This window comes from Grammomys surdaster, unplaced genomic scaffold (genome assembly GCF_004785775.1).
Source record: "Grammomys surdaster isolate TR1022 unplaced genomic scaffold, NIH_TR_1.0 958, whole genome shotgun sequence".
Lineage (NCBI taxonomy): Eukaryota > Metazoa > Chordata > Mammalia > Rodentia > Muridae > Grammomys > Grammomys surdaster.
The window spans coordinates 10988300-11007424 of NW_021605377.1; the positions used below are offsets into that span (position 1 = coordinate 10988300).

General features: G+C 35.0%; 1 protein-coding gene across 1 annotated transcript in view; it reads right to left on the minus strand.

The window, feature by feature from the left end:
- Positions 1-19125, minus strand: part of Tmtc3 (transmembrane and tetratricopeptide repeat containing 3) — a 43702-nt gene that overhangs the window by 17061 nt on the left and 7516 nt on the right. Inside the window, exons 2-8 of the mRNA XM_028783110.1 lie at positions 18540-18755; positions 17244-17462; positions 14994-15093; positions 13020-13135; positions 12434-12606; positions 6838-7090; positions 1211-1359 (exon numbers count right to left, since the gene is read on the minus strand). Of these exons, the coding sequence (XP_028638943.1) occupies positions 1211-1359; positions 6838-7090; positions 12434-12606; positions 13020-13135; positions 14994-15093; positions 17244-17462; positions 18540-18743 (1214 nt within the window). The 5' untranslated portion in view covers positions 18744-18755. The remainder of the gene's footprint in view (positions 1-1210; positions 1360-6837; positions 7091-12433; positions 12607-13019; positions 13136-14993; positions 15094-17243; positions 17463-18539; positions 18756-19125) is intronic.

A 19125-nucleotide genomic window follows, 5' to 3' on the forward strand; every position in this document is an offset into this window, starting at 1 on the left:
AGAACTGCCTGCTAAAACTCTGTTTAACTCTGTTAAAACCTGTGAACAGATGCAAATTACAAAGCTTCAGCCTAACTGCCGACATCTCACTCTTCACTGACAGCGGGATGAGTACTTCAGTCTCTGCTATCTCAGTGTTAATATCCTCAGTCTGTCTGCTTTGCGCCTCTCACATGGTTCAGTTCCTCAGTTCAACAGATCCACCTATGCAGAACAGGGCAGTATGGATCAGATAATATCATCATGGGCAGAATTAAGATGTCAACTGGAATCAACATGTCTGTCTACTAGCTGTGTGACCTTGGGTGATTCAGATCATTTGCATGGGCTTCATTTTCACATCTGCAAACAAGGGCAGTTGTATTAAGATCAAATGAAAAAAATAATTGTAAATGTGTACCATAAATCATCTCTGGTATATAGCAGTCCCTAAAAATAGGCAGTGATTAAAACTATATATACATGGGTAGAAACTCTAAGAAGGGTTTGCTAGATGTGGATCAACATTGAGAAACTAAATAGGAAAATCTACTGAGTATATGTTTGTCAAAAGAGGCTAGATGCGAAATGCTGAAAAAAATTGGAAATATTCAGAATGGATATAACAAGAAAATTCTGAAATAGGATTTACATGAGATAACTAGTTGGGGGATGTTACAGAAACCATGGAAATAATTTTTAAATAACAGCATTGACTGGATATAAGAGAAGCCGATTTTTAAGAGATATAGAGAAGTCAGATATATATCAAAATTTAGTATTGTATCAGTATATTTGACTATTAGAAATTTGCTTTATATGACAATTATATTGATACAGTAAATGTACATAATCTCTATGATTATGAGTTTCTAAGCATTTTAATTGGTAATGCAACAAAAAGTCCCATATACGTGCTAAGCACATTTTATATACACTAAGCACTCAAGATGGCTCACTGCAATTGGGTGAGTGAAGCTTAGTCATTGGTTCTGAGTGTGGAAATGCTCATCTGTAAAAGCTTCAGTAACAGCAGCACTGTTGGCACATGGGTCTGACTTGGGCTGTTGTGTTGGGCTATGTAGAGAGAACTATGTAGAGAGAACACAGATTGAGCAGGTGGTGAAGAGCTTTTCTAACCTGAATTATAGCTATACAGATGGAAAGACTGAAAGTATGGCTTACAGAGCATGCATTTTATAGCCATAAAACAAACTAGTATTTAACTCACCTTTTGTTTGAAATTTTTTGCCATCCATGGGCTACTAAAATACAGAACCCCATGCTAGGAACATATAGTACTCGCTCAGCAACAACAAATCCAACAGGAAAGAACAGGTTTGATGCGGGAATGAACGGTAACACCATTAAACAAAGCGCCTAGAATGAAAAAGATAGCATGTTCAGTTAAACAACACAGATGACAGGCAACACAGGCTTTTATAATTTACTTGGAGTAAATGATTTGTAAACTATTTTAGAAAATACTGTCATGAATAATGAACACAAAGGCGACATACGTGTGGTAATAAACATCAGGATGTAAATCACCAAGATAAGAAGGGAGTTTTTACTTGCTCTATGAGCAATACGACTTTTTCCAAAGGTTGACTACTGAGTTCAAATAGTTAAATTAAAAATTACTTTAAAAATATTTTGAAAAGAGCACATTCAACTTATTAGTAAGCAAAAATATCCAATGAAAAAATGGGCAGAGAAGATATATCAATAACCAAAAGCTATGTAAAGACCCCACATCATCAGAGAAGTACAAATGTAAACGTCAACAGACTCAATCTGAGTCACGATGGCTACTGTCAGAAAGCCAAGTGACCGCAAGTGTTAAGAAGAATGTGGCGGAAACATTACCCAATTCAAACCTAACAGTAGGAACGCAATTAGTAATGCGGGCAATGGTATGGAAATGTCTCAAAATATTAAAAACAGGACTATCGCAATCCAGTGATCCTATTAATAGGCATATAGCCAAAAGAAAGGAAACCCACACACTGTAATGTATCTGCACCTCCACTATTGCGCCATGATTCAGAATAGCTAACGTACGGAACCAACATAGTGATGGGCAGAGCACATCAAGAAAATAGGGCATACAGGAACAAGAAAATCCCATTTAGTCTTAAAAGGAGAAAGAAACTCAAACTGAAGGGCGTTATGTCATATATTATCTATACTCTCAGTTGTGTATGAATGATTAAAAAAAAGTGGTATTAGAAATTGAGAACAGAATGGTATTTACCAGAATGAGGCAGTAAAGTTTGGTAAGATGTTGGTCAGGAACATAAACTTATGTTACATAGGAAGAATGAAATAAAAAGGAGGAGGGGGAAGAAGAGGAAGAGGAGGAAGAGAAAGGGGAGGAGGGGGAGGAGGAGGAGGAGGAGGAGAGGGAGGAGGAAGAGGAGCGAACTTACATATCTAACTTTCCTGCATGTTCCAACAGTAAGGTAAAGAAAATGCTAATAGGTTTTTTAGCAGAACAAAATCAAGAATGTTGGTAACAAACAAAAATGTCGGTTTCTATATAAGAAACTAAATGAAGGAGAGAATGATTTAGATAAGACACCAGACTTCTGGTTCTATAGCTTAGTCATACTTTGTATAACACTCTGCTTTTAAGGATGTTTCTAAATGGTGTTTCTTTCTTTATTTTTTATTTTATGTGTATGGGTGTCTGCCTGTGTGATCGTGTGTGCTGTGTCCACAGAGGGCAGAAGCGGGCATCAGCCCCTTTGGAAATGGAGTTACAAACACTTGGGAACTGCAATGTGGGTGGTGGGAATCGAATCTGGAAGAGCAGCCAGTGCTCTTAACCACTCAGCCATCTCCCTAGCCCCATCTTATAATGCCAACACGGCCTCTATGTTTAACAAGAAGTTTATATTATGTATATAAAAATAAGACTTTCCCTTTAAATCAGTTGCTTTTTTGTTCTTTGAAGGAATCACTAAAATGTTAGCACTGCTTACTGAGAGAAATATAAGGCTAGTCTGAGTTCCTGTTCTCCAGAAAATGGGATGACATGTAGTTTCTTGACTATAAAGCCACCTGCGACTAAGCATATAAATATCATGGGAAGATTTAAGTTTGAGACTTTAGGACTTGTAGCTCTGGACATTTGCTTACTTCCCTGCTCTTCTTTTTCCAGTTGTTTTACAGGACAGGATCTCTTGTAGCCCAGGCTGGCCTTGGAATTGCTGTGTGGCCAAGGCTGACTTCTAGCTTCTGATCTTTCTGCCTGCACACAGGACCTCAAGCATACCAGGCAAGCAATCTACAAGTGTGTTACACCACTAGGTCCCTTCGCTTTGGTTTACAGAACTTAAGTTAAATATTCAATTTAATACTTCACTTTGGAAATCTGAAACTATTTGAAGGACATGGAGGAAAGATTGTTTCTTTTTATATTTCATTAATGAAATAGAGGTGGAGATGTATTACATCAATTTATGTTTCTGAAATTTCAGTTTTGTTTTGTTTTAAATCAAAGCATGAACCATTAAAGATATTTTTTTCTTTTTCCTTCCTGGGGATGCATGATTAATAAAGAACCATTAAATAAAGATATCCCTAAATTTGATGCTCATTAAAACAATCTGACTGTCAAAAAGAAATTTTATTTGTGGGACTTGATAGTATTCATTCGGAAACACCATAGATTAATGAATAAATTACAAAGGAGGAAAATGACCAATCAGTTAAAGTCTATCACCTCCGTAAGTCTTTAATGATTAATGACCTAGAAATCCTAATTAATGAAGTAATAATAAATGCATGGGAATTACATTAACTGTTATTAACCAACAATTTTCTACTAATAATGTACAGTCTTTTTGAGGTGGATGTTACTGACTGGAAACAGCAGCTTAGCAGTTAAAGGTGCTTGTTCTTCAGGACCTGGGTTTAGTTCCTAGCACCTTCATGGCAGCTCACAACTAATTGCTGTAACTCCAGTCTGAGGGGATCCAATGCTTTCTTTTGGTCCCAGCGAGCACTAGGCACACAGAAACTGTGCATAGAAACAGACTGAGGAAAATACTCATACATGAAAAAACAAAAACCAAAAACATTGGGGTATTAGTAGTGAGAGCCAAGAGTTTAAGACAACTCTTTAAACATAATTCTTTTGTAATAGAAACTATTCAATCACCCTGAGAACAGCTCCTTATAAACAGAAATGGGAACTAATAACTGTTTACATTATGTTGCTGGTATATATTAACTGTCTTAATAGATAACTAATATGGAATCTTTCCTAGTACTACTTTCTTACGCTGGTTCTTCAGATAGCTTTAGAAAATTCAACATTTAGAAAAAAAATTAGCATGCCACAGAAAATACATAAAACACTGTTATGTTCATATTTTTCCTTTATACAAATATGAAATAGCAAATAACTTATATAAATCTATGTTTATTTTACTGATTTTAAATTTTCTTTCTTTCTTTTTTTTTTTTTTTTGGTTTTTCGAGACAGGGTTTCTCTGTGTAGCCCGGGCTGTCCTGGAACTCACTCTGTAGACCAGGCTGGCCTTGAACTCAGAAATCCGCCTGCCTCTGCCTCCCAAGTGCTGGGATTAAAGGAGGCGTGCGCCACCACCGCCCGGCTCTGATTTTAATTTTTAAAATGTATCTACCTACCCGTCTACGTTTTTTTATTTGCCAAACCTAGATTCTTCTTTCTTTTCTTATTCAACTGTCCTTTTGGTACAACTTCAAAGGTAAACACATCCTACCATTTATCTATTTTGTGTGAATTTACTTAACAACGGACTCTTAAAAACAGTATGACGGCTGACACGTTGTTCTTATCATCAGAAACTCATGATGGCCAGCTTCACATCAACTTCCCAGCTGCTTCGAGTTTGAGGTTTCCCTGATAGGCCTAACTCCAGTCTCCTGGGTAGTTTTGAAACTTGACTGCTTTTATCAAATTCTCACCAATATTTTCATAGAAATTTTTTCCCCTAATTTATGGGAGGGAAAACTGAAGGGTTAATAAGACTAACAAACAAAAGAAAAGAAAAAACCAAGTTGTCATTACTAACCTCACTACCGATCACATCAGTGATCGTTGTCTGTCTTCATGTAATAGGACAACCCTTACAACGTGAACCAAATCTTTGCTAGGTGTTCTGCTGATCCTCACAAACATTCTAGTTACCCACTTTCTAAATAAATGTAGTCTCCACACCTAAAATTAAACACGTTGCCTCTGCAACCCTAGATACCGTCTTGCACACTGCATTTTAAATCCATCTCTCTACATCCCTCACATATAAAATAATTATGGGATATGACGTTTAAAACTGTGGTCACAAGTACTTATTTTAAAGCCACCAAATATTTCAACTAAGTAATTTTGATTTTACAAATCCAACCAACTAACGTTAACATTAATTGTTAATGTTGTAAACGTCTCAAAACTCAAATGAAAGTGCTTTTTAAATATCAACCAAAGGTCTCCGACATCAACTTGTTCTCACTGTCTCATGTTCCAATCTAATTGCTTCAGTGGTAGTTCATATAGATCTCACTTTTATGTCTGACAATGCCTCTTAGTGTCAGCCATTTACTCTGTCGGAAAACATTTACCTTTTTGAGTTTCTCTCCTACTCAGGTCTTTTTCTTCTCCATAAAGACCTAACGATGAGAGTTCATCAAGAATTCAGTGGTAAACTCCTTAGTACACTACTCAGCCACATTAACTATTTTCTAGTAAAGAATTAAGACTAAGAACTCCATAGCACTCTTAAGTTTGATTTAACCTCTAAGTGGCCTGAATGGTATTAGGCAGTAGTCTATGAAGACTGGCCAAGCCCTAGGCCTAGGCCTATTTGAGAAAGACTTCTCCTACTCGCCCCTGCCCCCAGTATGCATCTTATCTATCCTCTGGTTTCAATTAGTACCTCTACACTAAGGAAAAGTCTAAGTGTGGCCTAAGCATTTCTTCTGAACCTGAAAACTCCAGGAGGTGTTCTAATGATACAAACTGGCATGCTTAAGCATAAAAGTAAACACCTTTCTCCTACACTCTGAATTCTTTCACATTTTTTCTACATCTTAGCCATGTGCTGCAAATATCTTAGACTGCAAACTCTGGAAACAAGGACTTATAATTCATTCATCTTATCATAGTGCTTCAAATGCTACCAGGTAAATAGAGTCCAACCATAATTTTATACTGAACAAATATGTGAATCTATTGGTGTTAGCCATAAATAATGTACTTGCAAAACATTAAGATACTTTCTCAAATACAGTGAATGCTGTTGAAAATGTTATATTTAACAATTAAAAATAACGAGGAAAAGAAATTCTTGAGGAGTCAAGGGTGAAGGAGGAAATTAAAAACAAACAAGCAAAACAATGCCCCCACACAGTTTTGAAATAATCAGAGGTTTCTGGACAGTCCTACTCAGGGAATAAAAACCTTGTTAACAAAACTTAAAATCTATTATTTTTAGCTGCATATTGCATGACACTTCATAATGTCAAAAAAAAAAACAAGTATACAATTTTTTTCAAATGTGTGTAATCTAGTTAAAAAAATAAAGAATTGTAAATGAATGACAAAGGGAGGCACTGTGATCTTTTTCTATTAAATTAGAAAAAATATTGATTTCTGTTTTACATAGCTTAATGTGCAGGCTAAAATATACCTGTAAATTAACCATATTATTAACTTAATTAATAATATAAAGGCAATCTAACGAGTTTATTAATCAGGAATGATCAAAAAAGAAACATACTTCTAGAAGCATACGCTGGATAAATTAAAGATAATGTCAAATATAACTAACCAAATGCAACACTTTTCGAAAGACTAAGATTTCTTACCATTAGGACAGTCTTTGAGGAGTCACCAGGGTATCTGAGACTGAATATTCCCAAAGCCCCCAAAAAGCAAAAGAAAGCAAAAGTGGCAAGATTTCGAACATCTAGAAATGATTCTATCAGTGGTATTGTTCCCATGGTCCAATCACAGCAGAGCTCTGAAGGATTCAATAGAAGCCAAGCATTCACAGGGAGGAGGTAGTTAAACGTAAGCTGTCGTGTAGGGGTTGGGCTTACAGCAGCTGGATTATCAAACCTGCATAAACACCAAAAAAAGATATTTAAACAAAACTTGTTTCCTCTTTGTTTCAGTTGAGGACTGAAACCACACACTGAATAAGAAGCCAACACTCTATTACTGAGCTACATCTTAGCCAGTCTTTATTTTGAGACAAGGTTATTGCTTATATAATTCATGCTAACTTTGAACACATGATCCTCCTGTCTTAGTTTTTCAAGTATGGCAGTTATGCATGCCTGTACTATGTAAATAGTAAGAACAGCTCTAATTTTCAATGTTGTTGGCTTTGTTTTAATTAATGGGGAGGGAGAGTGAATGAGGGCATGCACATGACAATCACACACATGGGGAGGGCAGAGGACCAGGACCACTTGTGGGACTCAGTTCTCTCTCCATCATGTGGGTTCTCCAAAACCAACCTCTGGTTCTAAGTTTTGGTAGCAAGTGCCTCTACCCACTGAGCAAGCAATACCAGATACCACCTTTTAAATACAAAGTTTATGTATTAAAATAGATAAGTAAAACATAAAATTACTTTATGTGCAATACAAGAATAAATACACTGGGGCTCAGCAGTTGAGAGCATTTGCTGCTCTGGCAGAGACCTAAGTTCAGTTCTCAGCGCCCACACTGGGCAGCTTACCACTGCCTGTAATTCCAACTCCAGGATATCTGCTTACCACTGCCTGTAATTCCAACTCCAGGATATCTAACATGTTCTTCTGGTCTCTGTTCTTACCTCTACACATGTGGTACATATATACACAGAATAAAAATGAATAATAAAAATAATATTATAGGTACCTTGGAATCGTGCTATTTAATTGAAAATCTAAATCAAACTGTCTACCCTAAATGAAATGTCTTTGAGAGAGCAATGGTATCCATGGGGAAATGTCTGAAGAGAAATTAGGTCAGCTGTTTTCAGTAATTATTGGAATGCTTCAAACTGACCTGTAGAAGTACTTTCACTAAATCATGACCTTCAAATTAAAAGTCATAAATAAACTGTATGAGATTCAGATTCATTTGTTGTATGGAAGCTTCCAGAATATCTAGTCATGTTGTTCTATACGCGTGAAGGTTTAGAGTTAAATACTAATGAAAATTATGGTTTCCAAGGAAAATTTGTCTTTGTCCTTTCATTACAAAGTTGCAGCATTTAGAGCTCTTGTCCTGCTTTGAAATGAAACTGAAAATAAAACTGCCAATACAAAGTAGTTAGCAGTGAGCCTACTAAGCATTTTGTGTTCCTATTTTTCTCCCAGTAAATACTAACATGATCATATCTAGTTTTCTCCAAACCATGATATAGTGAATACAAATTTAATTATTAGTCTACCTTTTGCAAATTAAGTATGTAAAAAATAAGCTTATTGCCTGGCAGTGGTGGTGCACGCCTTTAATCCCAGCACTTGGGAGACAGAGGCAGGTGGATTTCTGAGTTCGAGTCCAGCCTGGTCTACAGATTGAGTTCCAGGACAGCCAGGGCTATACAGAGAAACCCTGTCTCGAAAAAACAAAAAACAAAACAAAATAAAACAAAAAAAACAAAAAAAAAGTTTATTACAAAGGACTATGTTTATATATTTGGTGTTTTATCCTAATACTAAATTTAGATTACTAAATTTACATATAGTCCTTAGGAACCCAGTTAGTTGTTTTAAAATGAGGAAACGAATTAAGCATCAACTCCATCCTGTTTGAGTTGACTTACTCTGAGAAGTAGCAAATGGTTGAGAAAAAGTCATACTGCTTGAACAAGCCCTATCATTGAGAACTTTTATAGTTGACTATATATGAAAAGTAACATGGTTTCTGAGTCAGGTCTTGAACTGTAAAAGAAGTGAACTGAGCTTGAAGCTCTTTCTATTTAGAAGAAACACTGTTCATTGTTTTAAATTAATAGCTTAATTAGGATAATACTTGATTTAAAGAGCCAATGTTTAAACAAGCCAAATCATATTAAAATCAATTTCTCAGTGCCATACAATAAAATATAATTTATATACTTACATTTTAAATTAAAAATATTATATACAATACATATCAAATATATATTCTTATAACACATGTACACAGAATTTCTCAGAATGATTGATAAGGAGAGCAAAATTATTGGAACTAAGAGTACGGAAAATATAACTTAATCTATTTCTAATATCTACATAAGTTTAGTTGAGCACAGATAGAATCATATAAAAGATAAGCTGAAATTATTTCTTAAATTAAAAAAATGCTGAGAATAACTATTTACAGGAATATACTACAAGTGCTTTGACTTAGATAATAATCTGAATTTTTTCTAATCCATGCTTATAATACATTATGAATTTGAATAATTTTTTTCCAGTTAGTACTTGTAACATACTATCATGGACAACAAAGTCACTATGATGGTGTTTCCTCCCCCACCCCCCAATTATTCCATGTAACACTAGTTACTTAAAATTTACAGAAGATTATTTTAAATTTCATTTAATAATTTAACAGTGATAAAGTGGGAAAAAAGTTAACGTTACATACAGCAGGCAACCATGGACTGCAGATTTTAAATTCTTAAGATAGTCACACTAGAGTGGGCACTATATCCAATGACTTAGTGCCCTTTACACGGGGAAGACAAACAGACACACAGGCAAGGCTATATAAAGATGAGGCAAACTTGTGTGAGGAAGCTACACGTTGAGAAATGCCGAAGAATGCTAGCAGCTCCCATAAGCTAGGAGAAGGGCATGTTGTTTCAGGCCATCTAGTTTGCAGTTATTTGCTATAGCTCTTACAGTGAGACTAATAGTCAGGAAAGAATGTCCTGAAGAAAAGAATCAAGAGATAAAATCTACTAATAAAAAATACCTGGGGTTGCTATGAACCCATAGCGGCCATTCCCATTCAAACCACCACAGAGGTCTCTGTGGTAACTGCCATCTATTGCAAGGAGACATTTCTTTGATTAGGGCTGAGAGATGGTCTATCCCATTCTTTTATCCATTCTAAACACTTATCATTTTTACAGGCATTTTAGAATCACTTGTCAATATCTCAAAAACAGCTCTTAGGATTCTGACTGGTACAGTATTCAATCTATGGTTAACTTACATAGAAGTATCACTCTAACACTATCAAGATCCTTATTATATATTATTTATGACTTCTTCATTTCCCTCATTAATGATTCCTAAGTTGTCAGCATAGGAATACTACATACACTTCATTAATTTCCTTGATTCCAAGTATTCTGTGTTTTCTGATAGATTCATATGTAGAACTGACTTCCTTTTTCCCCTCTATTAATTTATTTACTCACTTTATAGGCTAATTGGAGCCCTCCTTCCCCTCCTCTCAATCTATCCTTACATCCCTTTCCCTCCATCTCCCCTTTTCTTTCCAGTTCTTTTTGCCTCAAGCTTGTGGATCAGATGTAACCTCTCATAAACTCCTCCAGTATCACCCCTAGCTGCCTGCGACCATACTCCCCAAATGCTTTCCCTTGTAAGTTTCTGTGGTGGTTTGAATAAGAATGGGCCCCATAGGCTCATGTAATCGAATGCTTAGTCATCGGAGATTGGAACTGTTTGAGGAAGGTTAGGATGTGTGTGTCTTATTGGAGAAAGTGTGTCATTGGGGATGGGCTTTGAAGTTTCAAAAGTTCATGCTAGGCCCAATGTTTTTCTCTCTGCCTGCTGCCTGCAGATCAGGATGTAAAGCTACAAGCTAATTCCCCAGCACCATGACTGTCTGCTTCCTGCCACGATGTTTATGGACTAACCCTATAAAATGGTAAGCAAACCTCCAATTAAATGATTTCCTATATAAAAAAAAAACAACAACAAAAAACAACTTTGGGGGATAGTTACCTTGACAGTTGGCTAGAAATTTTCAGCTTAGTTCCATGGCCACAAAGGTCTTGTGAAACAAAATAATTCCTAGATTAAGGCTTACCGTGGTTCCACAAATAAAATTTAAAAGCAAAAATTAAAAGATAACACAACTTTAACTAACAGAAAAATACCTAGAACAAACCTCAGAAGTATGTATGGGAATACAATAGGATACTCTTGATATTTTGCATCCATTCAGAATTACCAAGTGTATGAAGAATGCATGTAACTCATAAGGAGAAGAAAATTTACACAAGACAAACTAACCAAAAAGAATCATGATAGAGTGTACAATTAGAGACCACAGAATACAACAGAACATGTAGAAATGTGGAGACATAAGAAAAGCATGTCTGAGTGCACCCCTGTGCAGAAGAGCACATCTAAGAGGAAGATAAAACAAATATATCATTTCTTAAAATTCTGAGGCAGTCTATAAAAGCAATGCATGCTGGATGATAGTAAAATCAACTTTAAGGAACAGCTGAGATAATGTTTTCTGCTGAAAAAATTATTTTCCAAAACCAGAAGTAATGTAAAGATATTTTTAGAAACAAAAGTTGAAGGAATTTGTTGCTGATAGACCAAGGCATGTCAAAATCCTTCAAGAAGTATTAATGGCACAATCTGAAAATGCTGATGACAATGAAATAAAAAACACTGAAACTAATACCATAACTTAATATAAAAATTTCATCTTTTACTTGTCCAAGCCAAAATGTATATCCAAGAAAGTCGTATGAACTTGCACAGAGGGTGGCTCTTTAGAAGTCAGACACAGAGCATAGATAAGACAAAGAGAAAAAAAACAACACTGTAGGTTATATCACATATATCAATAATTACATTAAAAGTGAATGGATAAAACACCAATTTAGAAGATCTGAAAAGACAAGAAGAACATCCAATTTTATATACTCTTTAAGAAACCCTCCATAGTCAGGCAGAGAGAGGTAAAAGTAAAATGCTAGAGAATAAGAGATATTATGTCACACTAAAAAGACTACATTGGACAGACTACATTAATAGAAAACAGCTAACTTCTGAAATGACAATTACCAGGAATTAAAAAAAAGTCCATTTCATGTTATAAAGGGATAAATTCATCAATATGACAATCTTAAATGATTAATAACAGAGTTTTAAAAACACATGAATTTAAATTACTCGATATGCAAGGAGAAATATAAAAATCTGCCAGTCTAGTGAGAGGATTAAAAATTTTTCTCTCTCAATACTATTTGATAAAACACTACACTTACAAATCACTCAGAATATGAAGGCCACACTCATATAATCTTTGCGGTGGAGGTTTCACACATAACTAAGCATATATGCTAGAACAATCTATATATTTATAAACAGTATATGTAGCTTTTAAAGTATATTGATATCTCAGAAAAGCTGTTGAAAAATTAAGTATGCACTAAAGACTTTCTGGAACACTTGTGATGACTGACAATCAAGAATTTCATACCTTGTAAACACTGGAAGTTGTGACTGAATAACTTGGACTCTGACCACGACAAGTAGGAGAGTACTGAACATCAGGACAATGAGTTTGATTAGTGTCTGCAGCATAGAAAATGGAATGCCACCCTTCCCGCGGAGAAACTGTCCAGCAATGGTACACAGTAACGGCAAAGTGTACTAAAAGAGAAAATGGTCTGAGTAACAAACACCAATGCACATTTTAAGTAATGCAGCAATTCTAAACATGTAATTAAAACAAAGACTAACTTAAAAATAATGTAAAACAATTTGTAGACTTGATAAAGACTAATACCAATTCTGATCACTTTGGCAAATATGGAGCTCAACGATAATGGTATCACTGCATATCCACGAGTTGTCTAAAAACTTTAGTTCTTAAAACATGAAGGTGTCATAACATTTTAATTATTTTTTTGTGGGTAAGAGGACAAAATACACTTGTTTCTTATAAATTATGTTTTCATTATAGTAAGCAGAGTGTTTATATGTATGACATATGTAGAAAATAAGAGTATTAAAATCTGACTTAGGTAGACAAAAGAGAAAATTCAAATCTTCATTTTCCTTACCCCTTGGGCCACAAATACTTCATACACACAACAAATGCCAACAACTGTTATTCCTTGTTCTTTACACAATGTTGCAACAGCCACTAGGAGCACTGTCAGTACAATCGGGGGCCACACTACAAGTTAAGAATAGAAAATAAAAGATCTATGCAAATTGTTATCATGTGAAAAAAGTATATTTTAAATTCTTCTTAAAGCTATCAATAGTTTCTATTTCTTATTGACCAGTACTTTATATTTGATGATACATTTAAATTATATACCTTTAATATTATATTGTCAAAACATGATATTAAGATGCATAACTTAAACCACAGAGTTTTGTGGAGATGAAAATTATCTATGCTCATTCTAACTTTCATAATACAGGTTAAATTTAGATAAATTAACAGGGATGATTAGTGACTAATCAACCAGAAACAAAGACAAATATCTGAAATTATACAGGTATTAGAAAGGATTTAGAAGAGAACACTTCCAGGGTTGACGGCAGGAACTTAAAGAAAATGGTATACAAGTTCCTTAAAATTAGTAGCAGGATTAACATTTTAACTAAACAATCCTACTCCTGCCTAGCAGAAAACGAAAACCAGTATGCCTAGGAGACAGTACATTCTCTCGTTACTATATTATTACTCACAAAAGTAAGCGAATTGTAGTATCATCTGATTAGGGTATCAAGAAAATGTTTACATACACAGACACTATTTAAAATACACAAATTAAACCTTAGAATTTGCAAGAACACAGATGAAACTGGAGGCAAATATTACATCTTAGTCATATGAGGAATCTAAAGAGTTGATCTCATGCAGTTGTGAATACAGTGGTGGTTGTGAGAAGCTGGAATGACAGGAGGGAAGAGGAAGATGGGGGACGGCTGGCTGACTAAGTACTAAGTTATGACTAGACAGCAGTAAGCAGTTCTGATGTGATATTGTCCAGTAGGGTAATTATTAATAATAATGTGTACTATGTTTCAAAAAAATATAAGGAACTTTGAAAATTTTTCCACAAAGAAGTTACATTTAAGAAGACAGATATTTTTAATTTTATTATATTATGTATGCATACATTTCTGTATCATATCAGACTCTATAAATATGTATTCCTTTTATGTGTTAGATGTCTTTTTCTTGAGATATGTAGCCATGCTGGCTTCCAACTCACTCCACCGTCTTTACTGAGGAGAACCTTAAACTTCTGATTCTGCCCCTCCCCTCCCAAGTGCTGGGACTGCAGGTGTATGCCACCACATTTAGCTCTAGGCAGTGCAGGGACTGAACCCAGTGACTAGAAAACACTGAGCAAGCACTCTACCAACTAAGCTACACCTCCAGTTCCCAGTAAGCTCAGTTAGAGATACATTCATCTTCACAGTACCTTGATATTCTACATTGAGATGCTACCACCAAAAGGAAGTGGGGATAAACCTGGAGTTTAATACTGACCAAATATAGGTTAAGACTATATAGAGAGCCTTTTTTCTGACCACTATGCCCACACTATTAGGGGGAAAATGGTGCAGCAATATGTAAAATCTATTTTAGAGGAAGCTACATGATAGAGGCTCAATAAATATTTAACTGTGAGGACACATAATAAAAGTGAAATTCTAACAGGCTTCAAACTTTGCCTAAGTGGAATCATGGGCCACTAGCTATTATTTATCAAACACAACCAAAGGGCTGGGCAGTGGCTGAATAGGGAACGCACTTGCTGTGTAAGTGAGAGGGCCTTAGTTCAAACCCACATTTAAATCTGATTATAGAGAACACATCCTGCTGGGTAATGACAAAAATATAAATTACATATAATTTTTAAGAATATTGGCAATGTCACAAGTCAATTACATTCTGGCAAAACAATAAAAGCAAACTCCAAATGTTATCTTAATAGAGAAGCACTTAAAAGAAATAGAATTATTTGATCAAGTTTCATAACTACAATAAGAGACACTGGGTAGATACGTACCTATGGAATTATCTGGTCCTTTTGATTTAGTATATGACAGAAATGCGGCTAGGAAAAAGACAGATGATAAGAGTTCAGCTCTTCCTACAACACCTGTAACCTGGAAAAAAAAAATGACAGGACATTCTTTTTAATGCAGTGTCCTGAAAACCTATTAAGTATAATAATAAAAGGAGAATACCTTCATAGAGGCAGGGGAGTGGGGATAGGATGGAGGTTTCTGGAGGGGAAACTGGGTAAAGGGATAACATTTGAAATGTAAATAAAGAAAATACCCAATCAAATCAGATCAAATTAAAAGGAACATTTAACCACTGTAATCTTGGACCAAAAAACATAAGCTTTCTCTGTGTTAATAAAATAAAATCAATAATTTTTTATCTTAAAATTTTTAAGAAAAAGGAAAACGCAAATAAATTCTTTCCAAAGCAGAAATAAGCTGGAAACTCTGAAAGTTGTGGAGGCCACAGCTGATAAACTCCACCAAAAACGCATGTCCTTTCCTTGGAAACAGCTCACTATAATTATATGATCTCCCTGTTTTATTAATAAACGGTGTATGCTTGTGCTATTAAAAAACAAAAACCATAAAACCTACATTTTTAAAGAGATTTCTGGTTTTTTTTTTGTTCGCCCTTTGTTTTTTTCTTAAAGGACAAGAGCGCCCTCATGTGGTAAACTTAGGTATTCATAAATGAAAACCTATCAATGATTTTTGTAAACAAGTCATTTTAACTTTGCAAAAAAAATAGGTTCTGTGTATTCTTTATCATCTTTCATATAATTATAACATCTTATGTAATTACAATACAGTAAGTTCTTTAAAAATTTTACTATCCCTGCATTGTTTTCTTAAAATTAGTGTTTTTTTTTAATATGAAGCAACTAAAAATTTGCTAATGTGCAAACCAAAGAAATTTTAAAAGCTCTTTTAATCAAAAGAACACAAAATTACAAAAGCTTGTCTTTTAAAGCAACGGAATACAATGTACAAGTTAAAGCAATTTATCTCTTTTATATATGAATGGCAAAACTCAGCTAGACACCACATAGTTCCAGCGTGGCAAGAGAGATATAATCATTCTGCAAACTCAAACATCTTTTGTTTAGGAAAAAAAGCTTCTAAGAAAGCAATGAAACCCCTGACTCTTAAACAAGCAAAGAAAGAATGAAACAGAGTGTTCTTAGTTCTTCCCCAGAGAAGCCTTTTCAGAACATCATTGTATCCAAGAAAAATTAGGTTGTATATATCATCATACAAAAACTATGTTCATTTGTACTTTTCATTAATAACATAAAAAAGAATATATTTATATCTCTCTATCTATCTATCTATACACACACACACACACACACACAAATGTATATGGGTATACATGCAATCTCTATATATGTTTTTTCTGTGTATGCTTGTCAGAATATGTGCAAGAGCGTGTGTATGTGTGTATGTGTGTGGTTGGACGTTTCCTTCCATTGCTCTCCATTTAACTTCCTTTTTTTTTTTAAAGATTTATTTATTTTATGTATGTGAGTACACTGTTGCTGTCTTCAGACACACCAGATGAGGGCATCGGATCCCATTACAGATGGTTGTGAGCCACCATGTGATTGCTAGGAATTGAACTCAGGACATCAGAAAAAGCAGAAGGTGCTCTTAAACACTGAGCCATCTCTCCACCCCTTAACTTCCTTTTTAAAGATTTATTTTATACATATAAGTGCTCACATGTATTAAGTGTACTGTGTATGCCTAGTGCTTGAAGTGGCCAAAGGAGGGCACTACATCTTCTAGATCTGGAATTACTGAATGTTTAAGCTACTATGTGGCTAAGAACGAAACCTGAGTCTTCTGCAAAAGCAACAACTGCTCTTAAACGCTGGACCATCTTTCCAGTCCCTTTACATTGTTTTTTGAAGAAAAGTTCTCTCAATAAACCCCAAACTCAGGCATCATCCAGATCAAGCCAGGGGTCCTCTCGACTCTACCTCACACTGTGGGATTACACGTGTCTGCTACCACACGTGGCTTTTTACACGGGTGTTAGCGATACAAGCTCAAGTGCGCATGCTGGTGAGGCGATCACTTTACCTATACATGCATTCTTCAACAGCACTATATTCAAAAACTACTTTACCTGGAAAGTTTGTATATAATAGGTAAGCTGGACTTCGTGCATGGGAGAGTAAGACTAGTAAATTAGGAATACTTAATGCTTAAGATGTAAAAAGTGACGGCGCAGCTGTACTTACTGCCTCTGTGTGGATTGGGTGCACTGCAAAGAGCAGAGCAGCAATCACACTGCTCCTCTTATCCAGAAAAAGTCTGCAGACCTTAAGAAAGATCACACTGACGACGGCATGGAACACTGTGTTCAGGAGGTGGTAAGACATGGGTTTTAGCTCACTGAGGAGATAATTTAAGCGAAATGTCAACACTGTTAAAGGCCTGTAGGACTTATGGCTTCTCTCCTGAAAGGAAAAACAACCAACCATTGATTATTAAAATACCTTCGCTCTTCTGGCTAGTCGTTAGTTTATTAAGATAATGATTAAAGAGTTACACAAACAACAAATTGTGCTCATCACTAGAGGGAGTGAGGCATGAAAACCTTCTAGACTGGGGTGTGCGTATGGGGGGGACATTTACGACATTTCTTACTTATAATTAATGGCTGAGATTCAGACTGCGGAGAAGTACACATTGAGTTTCAAACCATTTTACTCCAAAGCGACCTGACAGGCACTGCAGATAAATACCTCAAGGTATCATCCATCTTTATAGCCAGGGAAATATTTTACCATCTAACAGTTATAGTTTATTTCACATAGCTAATGAATGACAGATCTAGCATCAGAATCCAGTCTATATGATTCCCAGTGAAAAGGGTTTAATCCCAAATAAGTTAACGCTGACCTTCAAAATAATTTTAAGTCAACATTTTCTTACTGCAGACAAATAGGCAGTATGTAGTCAACTTTAAAATTTAATCTACTTATATTAAATTTACCATGTTTTAATGGTTACATTAAAACAATTCTGTTGCCTGACTCAAAGCAAAGGAAAATGGCAAGAGACTTTCAAAGTTAACACTTGTTGCTCTTCCTCCACATACATATATTATTCTCATACATAGACATTATCTTTAAAAAGTTAAGTCAAGGCACATGCCCAATGAAACGAATCCTGCTTTTATGATAACGGAGTTATAGGACACAATCATATTCATAGCTGCATTGGTTTTTAGTAGGAAAGTAATTATTTTTTTTCAAACACCTGAAAAAAATCTGGCCAGTGATTTTTTTAAAGCCCTCAATATTTGTATTCCCTATAGTGAATCTTCAACAATCTTCTTGAAGTTTGTACTGGATATCAGGGATATAGTAGAATTTAATAGATAAATGGTTAATTATTTATTAAAGATCTATCTAAATATACTGACTTAAGTGATAAATATTAAACTATATTTGTTTTTTAAAGGTAAGTAAATTATACCTATAATTTGAGTTCTATTAAAAATTATTTTATATAAAAAAGTAATTATTTACCTCAGACATAGGAGTTCCCCAGAAGTCATTCTGAAATAAAGTTTTTAAAGGTGTAGATGGATGCAGGTCTTTATTATCCAGTATTGCTGAAACATCATCAAAAACAAACCCACAGAACAGACTGTTCCAGTAGCAGGCAGCAACCACACTGACTATCAAAGTCACTTCTTTGAAGTTAATATCACCCATCTTTCCTTCAAGCATCGATCAGCCAAACTAGAAAACATTCAAGATAAAAATGAAATAACCAAGATTTTCCTCCAAATAATTACAACACTAGTGTTAAATAATATTTAGAATAAAGACTGTATAGTAACACTCGCAGAGAAAGGATCAGCTTAAATGCCACATACTTTTACAATTAACTCATATTTCTAAATCAAACTATTTCTTTTATACCACTTAATCTTTGTACCTCTTTCTCTAGCTAATCAGACAGTGTAAGTCCCACCAGCTGTCACTGGCTAGGCTCACTGGGAAGCAGACACATAGGACACCTTGTGGGAGAACCTCTACACCGAGTATGAGATTTTCAAGACTAACGGAGCTTTTATTTCAATATTTCATATATTTAAAAGTCAACTTC